Genomic DNA, 11,636 nt, shown 5'->3' with positions numbered 1-11,636 from the left:
AGTATAGATACAAAAAAAAATTGAGACAAACTGAAGATACCCCCTTCTTTCGTGGGGGAGAAAGGGATTGTTAGCAATGGAGTTCGACCTCCACGTGGTTCCCCCTGGAAACCATCGTGAACAATTCTTATTGAATTCGTCACGATGGGCTAACTGACCTGCTTCATCCTCATCTATCATGCCTCATTGGTGCCCCGCCGGTGTATACCAATAACGCCGGTGGGGTTACCATTCCATTATCACCCATTAAAAAAAAAACCCTTCTTTCGGAAGCCGCTTAAACATAAAAACAAACGAATCATTAAGTCCAATTGATCGGCCGTAAGCATGAAGTAAATAGGTAGTAATTATTTAGTACCTACCAGACAATTTTGGGCACGCAATGAAACGATAGACAAAAACGCAATGCCTATTATTTCACGCTGGTATGGTACACAACGAACCCGTTCATTGTATTCTTTCTGTTCGGTGAAATGTGAAAGAGACGGAGCTATACTAGTTTGGGTGTAAAGGAATGCACATACCTCGATTTCGTTATAAAAAACAGGTATATTTAGTGTTGAAGATTTGAGAGATAATAATATAATATTGGGAGTGTAAGGTAGTATAGACATAGCGCGTGATCGACTGCCAAAGACATCAAGTGTATTTTGCTCTATAAAAAATCAACGATTGAAGTAATCGTGACAAAACACAGACGAATGAAATGTTTCGTAGACACATTAGATTGAAAATATTTGGATTAAGAACGCGGAATTATGTATCTGCAAGTGGGAGTAGATTTTGCTTCGCAGCAAACAGGATTTTTCTCTGCAAATGTAAACTGCGACAAGTATATCAAATTAATAACCACGATAACATCGAAACGTATTAAAATATAAGAGAAATAAACAAAATAAACAAAGTATTTGCAAAGATATAGCGTAACAGAAAGTACAGACGAATTGGGAAACTCCTTTTGAAAGTTGCAACATAACACATTGAAATATCTATCGCACAATACAAATGGAAAACCGATTATTTTTTTAATATTTTACTCAATCAAGTGTTACTTTATGGTAGTCCATATTACTGGTTAACAGTAATGGAATCAAACAAAATAATTCGTTAATATAATTATAAAAAAAATAATTATAGATTGTGTTCCACAAACAAAAAAAAAACTGCTTTAATTGTGAAACAAACATATAAAAAAATAAAACCGAATTGAGACCTCTTTCTATTTGAATTGAATAATTGGTTGAAAAATAAATAACCTTAAGGTTGTCTTGAAAAGATTGCTCTCAGCAATAAGACCACCTTACTGTACTTATACAATTGTATCGTTGTGTTTGTAAATTGCCTTACTTATTTCCCATATTGTATAATGCAAATAAAGTATACTCATTCATTCATTCATTCAAATAATAAGAATAACAATAGAATTAACATTATACCTTACCCTAAAAGTTTCTGTAATTGTTATATAACAAACCGTGTATAATTAAAAAAATAATTACATACAAATTAATAGATCAATAAATCCACCGGCCCCGACTCTTGCCCGTTATAAACTACCACGTGGAGCGACTTTATTATTGAAAAGGTAAGATTTAATTATATATGTATATTAATTATGTACTTACATTTACTACTGTCAACACTGGAATTTACCTACATATTAATGTCAACAAGTATATTTTGCGCCGCAAAGTGACAATTATTATGAGACGACACGGAAATAAGAATCTATAATGGTTCGAAAAAGAATGATCAAAATCTTTACTAATTGGAAAGAACTATCAGTAGGCTATCAACTAATAGCAGGCTCTCCTATCTCTTGCATTGAAACTACTCAATGATATTTTGAGCCAGTATTCGCAATTGGATGTATTTGCCTCCAACTTGCTGGAATTTCGTCGAGTGACCACAGAGTATTTGTGTTCAGACGTTTTTTGTTTCAGTTAAATCTTTTTATATTATTTTTTGTTTAATATTCCTTTTTATATGTTATTGTACTCATGCTTTCCTGGGTGAGCGTATTGGAAGACTGTAAAGCTCACCCAGTGGATGTAATAAATTAATAAATAAACAATAATATAAATATGAATGTTTGTTTGTTTGTTACGCTATACGACTTAACGGCTCAGCCGATTACTATGAAATTAGACATACACGTGCTATAAGGGATGGAGAATAAAATAGGCTACTTTTATCCCGGTCAGTAAACATATTCTAGTAAGGTGGACGAAGTCGCGGGTAAAAGCTAGTTGATTATAAAATTTTAAATTTGCTATCTATCACATAACATATACACAAGTACGTTTTGCTCCGCTAAAAAAACAGTGACTTCAATATTGATAAAATATAAAACCAACACAATTGTAAAGATCGATAGTGAATGGATAGCAAAATGAAATCGATTCTACGATTTAGAATTTTCGAAGTCATTGAAATTTAGAATTAATTTAGAATTTTTGAAGAAAACAACGGTAGTATTAATCGTAACTAAATTAATACTTACTAATAAAGTCACTAACTATTCTTATTTTAAAATGTTTTTAAGTTAAAATCCAGGTTACACACTGGGCCAAAAAACGGGACATACTTACGTATACCCTATACTGATATTTACGTGTACGTATAGGTAAATATGCACTTATTCTTGATAAACATTACCCTAATTTCTTCGGCAGTTGGCAATTAGCGTTTTATACTCTTACGACTACCATTTCCTACCTATTTATTAATAAGTTATCTTAATGCCGACATCGAGTTAATTCATTCACCAGTACAGTTGGGGGACTGTGGGAGAGAATACCGGTTCCCGAAACAGGCGCTCGTGACTTTTTTTTAGCCGCAGACGTGTGACGACGTGTTGAAGTTGAACGCCAGACGGCGATGACGGATCGCGACCACGTACGTATTCGTTCAAAATAGGATCATTTTAGGACTTTTGGTAACTCTTCAAATGTAAATCGTGGATTTGTCTAAAGCGCTTCACATACAGGGATGCTATGATGTTTTATTTTAAGATAAAATGTCGCTCAACATATAATTAATTAAGCAATCACATACAGCGAAATTAAACATATATTTTCATCTATCATATATATATATATATATCATATATATCATATGAGTCATATAGATGCAAAGATAGCAATATCCAGTTTTACCGAAACGGCAGCAAACAATATTTATGGTTTAAAAGCAATGTAGTTACTATAGGATAATTTTTTAAACACTCAAGTTTAGAGAATTACATGGTTATCACAAAGAATAGTTACAATATCATAGTAATATCAACATGTTCCGAGAAACTGCATATATAATTAGGATGTTTCTGTTTCTGCGTCTAACTCGTGGATGTTGTTATCTTTGCAGCTAAATCTCCGGGATGTTGCTGTATTTGCAATCATAAACTTTAGATCATAGTTAATCTAAAGAATTTTGATACTTATCTAATATATTTTTTATTTTTCACCTTTTATATATATATATATATATATATATATATATATATATATATATATATATATATATATGTGTATATATATATATATATATATATACATATATATACATATGACATATACGCCATAACATAAAAAATAAATTAAAAATAAATATACCTGCACTAAAGTTAACTTATGTACTTTGTCAAAATTTTTATTTTGAACTTGTTATTTAGAAAATTAATTAGAAATGGTAAAAATACAAATAATACTACAACTATAATTATTATTATTATTTATTACCTCCAATTATCATTAAAAATTATTAAACATGCATATCATCTATTTCCTCATATTCTTCACATTCTGCATCATATTCTCTATCTTCATTTTCTTCATTTTTATCAATTCTTTCCAGTAAGGGTACAAAAAAGGACAAATCCTCATTTTGTTGCCAGTCATTTCCCCAATGACTTGTAAGCAAAGTCAATATATCTTTTTTTTTACTGCTTGTTATGTAGTTTGAAACATTAATTTTTTGTGGATTTATCATGGAGATTGTTTTATTCCTTTTACAAACGTTTCTAGAAACTCCATCATCATTTTTATAGTGTAGATGTCCTTGGATCAAAATATTTCCAGGTCTTTTTGAACGTGTTAATATGAAACGCTTGCAAAGTTTAAACTGAAAATGCCAGTTACCGACGGGCTTAAAGACTTGCTGCGCAGCAGTCTTCCAATCAAATACTTCAACGTCAGTTCCTAAATTGTTAACTGTGCTAAATTTTGAAATAATATTCAAGTATTGTTGAGGGCCGCTAACCACTTCATGTTTTCTTAGTTGTTTTTCTATTTGGGCAAACACCCTATCTGGGGGTATGTACGAATGTCCAACCACAGGAAAGACAAGCTCTATTGCCTTGACGTTTTGTGGCGCTTCAGTCAACCATTTAGATAGCATTCCCAACATTATCGTATTTTTATTTTGACCTGCGCATCCATCTGCAGCAAGTCTTATTATTTCTGTGGATGACAAGTCTGTATTTTTCAACCTGTGGTAAACGGCTGAAGCTATTTCATTGGCTGCTTTGGGAAATTGGTTTTCGGTCCAACAGTAAGCAAACACATTTTCAGAACGCAATTTACTCTGTGAAGATCCCTCTACTATGGTGAAATTATACAAATAAATATTTCTCAAATAGTATGCAACCTGATCAGGTACTTTGAGCAGATTAAGATTTTTTTGACAATCATACGAGAAAGTCTTTAGTTTAATTTTTTCTTCTTTAACTTTTTCGAAAAAAGCTTTTGCTCGCAATTTATGTAGTCTTTGGGCCACTATTAAATTATTTCTTCTACTAACGTCTTTCTCGCGTTTCATTTGCTCATTGAATTTTAAACAAGTTGCACATACATCAGTTCGAGGAGTGCCAAATGAAAGATTATATTTTGTATTGAATATATGCCTGAAGTAAGACTTCTTTACTTTTAGGCTATCGACAACTTCAGCATTATATGCGTGGTGTAATTTATTTATAGATAATTCTGATGACAAATAATACCTTTTAGTATTTCCTCTACAATAATGTGGTTCTTGGCACGGTATTTTATTAATAAAATTGATTATAGCCTCTCGTTTTGCCGCATATTTTATTGAAATACGATCGCCTCCTCTTTTTTCAGACAATAGTTTTCCAGTCTTATAATATTCTTTCAACACAGTTTGAACTCTATACTTTGTAATTTGTAAGACTGTTAAAAAATAACGTTGACACACTTGCACTCTTTTCTTTAGCGATTGACAATAAATATAAAATTTTGTTTGAAAGTCTTGCTTTCCATATTTTGATTTAACAGGACGGCGACGTGATACAGTACAAGGGGTACAATGTTTTAAAATATAAGCATCCTGTTTTCTTTTATCTGGATCTGCATAAAAATTATCATAAAATAGCTTCACATCTTTCATAGATAGTGTCAAACATCCAAAATTTTTCTTGTGCCGACACAGTAACCTTCTTGGAAGAGTCTTTGGAGAATACCTAAAACATAAATACAATTCTACAATTTATGAGAATTTCACCAATCAATCGAATCCGAGAAAAGCTTTATGCTAAATTCATTAAATTTAGTTCAGTAGTTTAGACATGAAAAGGAAACAAGCTCACTTTTACATGCATGATTTAGGTTTTTTTTTTTATTAAGCAGTATATATCTCGTAATTTTTTTTATAATATTAGTGCAATTGAATTATCAAGCCACCACCGTACCGAAGGTAAGCGGTCATCGTCGTCTATGGTATAATCCCTTATATCAATTGCAATAAAGGATCAAAAACAATCAATCGAACTACAACTTACCGCTGCTTTTTAGCTATATTTCTCTTCCATTTATTGGGGTCAGCTTGCCTTTTTCTACTCGACTTTTTATCACAAGGGGTAGGAAAATTCTCCATTGTGTTGGTTTTTACAATTACTGACAAAAATAATATCTTTTTCGTATTTAATTTTCAAAAATAAAAACAGTACAGAAAAACTAACAAACTGCAATCGCCATACTAAATCGAGTAACATGGTAGCCAAATACAGATACCTGATTGGTCAAATCGGATGTTGCTGTCTTTGGTATTACTAAAGTGGATATTACTGTGTTTGCTACAAACCTATATTTTCTACGGTTATTTTAGACATGATGTTACTATTTTTGCTACAAACTTATTAATTCAAATAATAAACCTGATCTGACACTGACACATTATATTCAAAGTCGCTAGTGTTGAAAAATAGGATGTTGCTGCCTTTGCATCTATATGACTCATATATCTATATATATATATCATATATATATATATATATATATATATATATATATATATATATATATATATATATATATATATATATATATATATATATATATATATATATATATATATATATAAAATATGCATCTTTGCACATTAAAACATCACCAAACCCTAACTGCGTTTGCCAACCTGCCTGCCAAGCGTGGCAACTACTGGCAAAACTGCACTTATGGAGGCCATCTATATCCAGCAGTGGACAGTTAATGTCTGATATTATAAATAATAATAATTAATTGGCCAATTAAAAATCAGAATCAATTTGTATGCTATCTAATAAATCTAATGGTAAAATAAGTCATATTACTCATATACATTCTGAATCGTATAGATTTAAACATAAAAGTACGCACAATACTTAGAGACTGAAAAGATTTCGTATCTTATCTTTTTTTTTACAACACAGGGGACAAACGAGCATGCGGCTCACCTGATGGTAAGTGACCACCGCCGCTCATGGTCACCCACAACACCTACGGCATTGCAGGTGTGCTGCCGGCGTTTGTATGAAACCCTTGTATGCTACAATATTTTAATTTAATATATCGTAACAGAAAAGCCCTTTTTATTTAATGTGATAATGTAATGGTAACCTGCCTGCGCTATCGGTATACACTAGCGGGGCATCAGTAGTAAATAAGTGAGAATGAGTGCAGGTCAGTTGGCCCACCATGATGAATTCCACAAAAATTAACCATGACGGTTTCCAGGGAGAACCGCGTGGAGGTCGAACTAAGAGGGTATAATGCTAGTAATGGGGCTATTAGACCTCATTACTATAACAATCCCTTTCCCACCAGAAAAGACCACTGACACATGGGTTACAGACATAAAAGCAGCAGGTGCACTTTGGACAAGGATAGCCGAAGACAGTATAAAATGGAAGACTCTGGGAAGGCTTTTAATAATAACAATCTTTAATAAAGGCAACCAGGGCCCACAAAATTTTAACAATATTAATTTGCACCAACAATATAAATTATTAAATCAAATTTTAAATTACTTTTCTTTTTACATTTATAAATAAATTTCATAATTATAATTTACTTATTATTTATAGTTTTTATTGTTTCTGACTATAAAAAGCCCACAGACTACTCGTGTAAAAGGACGTACATAATGCTCTAAAAAGAGTGATTTTGACGTCCCTCGAACAACGTGAAAACCTACGAGCAATTATGTTGGCACTCACAGACAACGCCCTACGCTCTTTCTCTATGTCCATATCGTCTCTCAGGTCAGAGGTCAACATATGACCAAGGTATTTATATTGTTCTTTTTTTTTTTTTTACAACACAGGGGGCAAACGAGCATGCGGCTCACCTGATGGTAAGTGACTACCGCTGCCCATGATCACCCACAACACCTACGGCATTGCAGGTGTGCTGCCGGCCTTTTAAAAAGGAATATGCTCTTTTCTTGAAGGTTATGTTGTCGTATCGGTTCGGAAATACTGCTGCTGGAAGTTAATTCCAAAGAGTGGTTGTGCGTGGGAGAAAATGCCTTGAAAAACGCACGGTGGAGGACCGCCACTTGTCCAGATGGTTGGGATGAAATTTTAGTTTAGTCTACCTTATATAACGGGGTATTTGTCTTTTGCCTTCGGAGAAAGGGGTGACAAAACAGTTACTGATTGAGTAATAATTTTATTAAATTATATATTATGTTACTTCTTTAATAAACACTTGTATTATTATTTTTATTACATTGCAACATAAAATATAATAATATAGCAGCTGCAGCAGACAAGCGTTTTTGTAAGTGAGCTCATAAAATTATAGTTATAAAAATGTGTGAAAGTACACGAGTGTTTTCTAACATGTAAATTCCAAACTCCGCGACGTACCCACGATCTCTAGCGGGGGGAAAGGGAATCATTATGATAGATATGAGCTGTTTGGGCAGAGTCCTTTGCCGTTCCCTTTGGAATAAATAGAAATAAATATTTTCATCAAGAACACAATCAAAAGATTTCATTAGCCATAAAATCCATAAAAAGAAAATTACTACTTTCATCAGATTAGGCTGTATGGGCTTTGTTCTCTTTGCCTAACCTACAAAGGAAGGGGGGAAGGGATTGTTAGTAATGGAGACTGAGAACCCCATTGCTAGCAATATACCCAACCAGGCCGACCTCCTTGCGGTTCCCCCGGGAAACTATCATGGTTAATTCCTGATGAATTCATCATGATGGGCTAACTGGCCTGTTTTTATTCTCATCTATCACCTTTCACTGGTGCTTCGTCAGCGTATACCGTTAGCGCAGGCGGGGTTACCATACCATTTTAACCCATCAAAAAAAAACCCACGATCTCTAGCATCAACTTAACATTTTCAACTTAAATACTGAGTAAAAGGTAATTCATTAACTTTTTTCCGCAACATTCAGTATGTATGTTTCAATATGTATAAGTATAGATACAAAATATCCTTTGTCTTAAGTTAGTAGTTAATCTAGCCGCTTATCAAATTCCATTCAAATCCCTTCAAGCACAATTTAGTAACAAACATTTAAACAACCCAACATCTAAGATTGGGTAATATATACCAATAGGGGGGAAAAGGATTGTTAGTCTAATAAAGGGTCTAATGAACCCATTGTTAGCAATACACCCTATCAGGTCGACCTCCACGCGGTTCCCCCTGAAAACCATCGTGGTTATTCTAGTGTAATTCGTCACGATGGGCTAACTGGCCTACTTTCACCGTCACCTATCATCCCTCACTGGTGCCCCGCCGGCGTATACCGATAGCGCGGACGGGGTTACTATATCATTATCACCCATTAAAAAGAATATATACCAATATCTATATATTTCACTTACAATACTTATATATTGGCCAAATAATAGATATATTAAATATATAATACTGAAATAAAGAAACCCATTGAAATGAATCCGGTTGATACGGGCGATATCGAAATGGGAGACGACCTTTTTCAACCCTTTAAGCCAAAAAAAAATTATATTTAGATATCGAAGCAATACCGATGTTATTCTTGTCTTTGAAACGTCCTTACAATTTGAGTAATTCTAATATAATATTAGCATGATTATTAAGTTCCATTTATATATAGGGTTCAACTGCTATTCTAATCTTTCTAATTGAACGAACGTCGAACGGTATTAATAGTAACCGTATTGTTAAATTTGGCAAATCTCAGCTTATTGTATTTTCTAATAGATATAAATGCGGTTTTCGATCTTGGAATTTCGCTTACAAGACCTTGAATACAGTTATAGAGATCCAAAATTCACTGCAGTATACCTATTCTGTGACATCACCATTTCAACGGCGAAACGTATGAATGGTTTCGATTTTGGCGAATTTTTACAGGCAACAGATTTTAAAATTAAATCCTTACTAATTATTATATCATTATTTATCAGCCGTTAACCATCCACTGCAGAACATATGCCTTCTCCATAAGAAGAGTTTTTCCAGTAGTTGCCACACTTGACAGGCGGATTGGTAACCGCAGTTAGGCTTTGGTGACGTTTTAAAAGGGACACTGCTGCCCGTTTCACTACCATTAAGTTCCCTCATAAAATCTTCCTTCTTAATAATTCTTAATATTATATATAATTAATATAATATTCTTAATAATAGTCTTCCTTAATAATTCCTAATTACTTGTTCTTAATCCTTACTAATAGGAATCTGATTTTGAATTTGACGACATTTTTGCATACAAAACAATTTTGAAAATTAATCCCTACTAAAACCGACAACATATTCGATCAAGTTATGAAAAAAACTGAATACGCCTTTGAAACAACGGTACGCGGATACCGGAGTCGCGCTAAGTACAGGTGTCAACAAATTACAGTTAACAATTTTGTTTTTTGGATTAAGGCATATAATTATTGAAATAGTGGACAAAGAATGAAATAACACCTGATGTACTCTCGTTGATAAATACTTTGATGGAATATAGATTAAAGTAACTGGGAAGTTGTAAAAACATATTCTTTGGTTATACCAACATAACTGTCGACAAAAAATTGTTACTGATACGTCTACACCCTGTAAGGTCCACTTCCAGCAGTTCCTCCTGGAAATCATCGTAGTGAAGTCCGAATGGTTTCCTCATGATAGGCCAGCTGACTTGACTTCTTTCTCACTAATAATCCATCACTAATCATTAACGCAAGTGAAGCTATACCATTTTCATTTCATCCATTGCTTCTTCTATAGGGTCATATTTAAAATTTTGCATATCTAATGATAATTATTAATTGCTTAATTATTCATTAGTTATAATTAAATATTTTAATCTGTAACAAATAATCTATGTACAACATGCCTCTATTATTAATAATCACCTATGATAACCAATAATCTCAACAATTGTTCGATCGATACGATACGATCGATATAGTAAATCAATTTGATAACTGATTATAGTTTTTCATGAATAATTGGCCCTTGACCACGGTCATTTATAAAAATAAATTGTCACAATTTTAAACAGATTTTGATGCAAATAATAACTTTTTCTCGCAGTGGGGTCCCGACATAGAATGGGTAACCCCTTCCTCTCCCGTGGATGTCGTAAGAGGCGAATAAGGGAGGGCGAGAGATGGGCAGCAGCATCCCTTTCAAAACATCTCCAAAGCCTAACTGCGGTAGCTTATGCGTCTGCTAAACGTAGCAAGTACTGGCAAAACTCCCCAAGTATGAGGCTAATGTTCAGCAGTGGACAGTTAAAGGCTGATGATGATGATGATTATTTATATATTACATCTATCGAAATGTTTTATTCCATTAAATCTTTTTTTTCTTTCCCATTTTGTAACTACATACATAGACATCATAAATAAAAATTTCAATTAATTAAAAACAAGACACAGCATTTTATCACTTGGATGTACAACTTGAAGGTGGTTTATTTGTACAACGGTTATCACCACGGGCATAACGAGCTGCGCATGCGCACAGCGACACACACCAGATCATACATCTCTGGCATTCACAATAACAAACAAACGTATAACGAGAGACGAGTGGAGAGCCGCGTCGTGGTGAGACATAGAAATGGTATTTGTGTTGATGACGAAAAGCAAGCACTTACTGTTTACCATTATGAAGTAAATAGCCCAGACATAAAAGTGGATTTACACTAAATGATCAAAGAAAACACAGTGAAAATCTGGAAATAGAAACAGGTAGATGCATCTCTTAACGAGCTGTTAAATCTACGTAAACTTTTGTTTTATTGATTAAAGTATAGCCCTTTATACCTAAACTAGTAATCCGCCCCGGATTAGCTCGGTTTTAGGACAGTAAAACACAACTTATGCTACTCGTTGATAAATTATATTTCTATAGGT

The 11,636-nt window shown here is 33.4% G+C and overlaps 1 protein-coding gene across 1 annotated transcript; it reads right to left on the bottom strand.

Annotated features, from left to right (window-relative positions):
* Positions 1 to 3,717: 3,717 nt before the first annotated feature.
* On the bottom strand, positions 3,718 to 6,252 carry LOC113516432 (uncharacterized). Its single transcript, XM_052892624.1, has 2 exons — positions 5,798 to 6,252; positions 3,718 to 5,479 (listed from the first exon to the last, which is right to left on the bottom strand). Exons 1-2 carry the CDS (start codon positions 5,890 to 5,892, stop codon positions 3,763 to 3,765), a joined length of 1,812 nt encoding a protein of 603 aa, XP_052748584.1. The 5' UTR covers positions 5,893 to 6,252; the 3' UTR covers positions 3,718 to 3,762.
* Positions 6,253 to 11,636: the final 5,384 nt, after the last annotated feature.

Source organism: Galleria mellonella, unplaced genomic scaffold (assembly GCF_026898425.1).
Source record: "Galleria mellonella isolate WM207_F2 unplaced genomic scaffold, CSIRO_AGI_GalMel_v1 utg1634, whole genome shotgun sequence".
Classification (NCBI taxonomy): Eukaryota; Metazoa; Arthropoda; class Insecta; order Lepidoptera; family Pyralidae; genus Galleria; species Galleria mellonella.
This window is presented reverse-complemented; position numbering and strand designations above follow the sequence as displayed.

What these genes read in the sequence shown, in the direction of transcription:
- LOC113516432 (XM_052892624.1), bottom strand. Translation starts at nt 5,892, where the DNA reads ATGGAGAATTTTCCTACCCCTTGTGATAAAAAGTCGAGTAGAAAAAGG. An exon ending in AATATAGCTAAAAAGCAGCG is followed by an intron (nt 5,480 to 5,797) that starts GTAAGTTGTAGT and finishes TTTATGTTTTAG; the next exon opens with GTATTCTCCAAAGACTCTTC.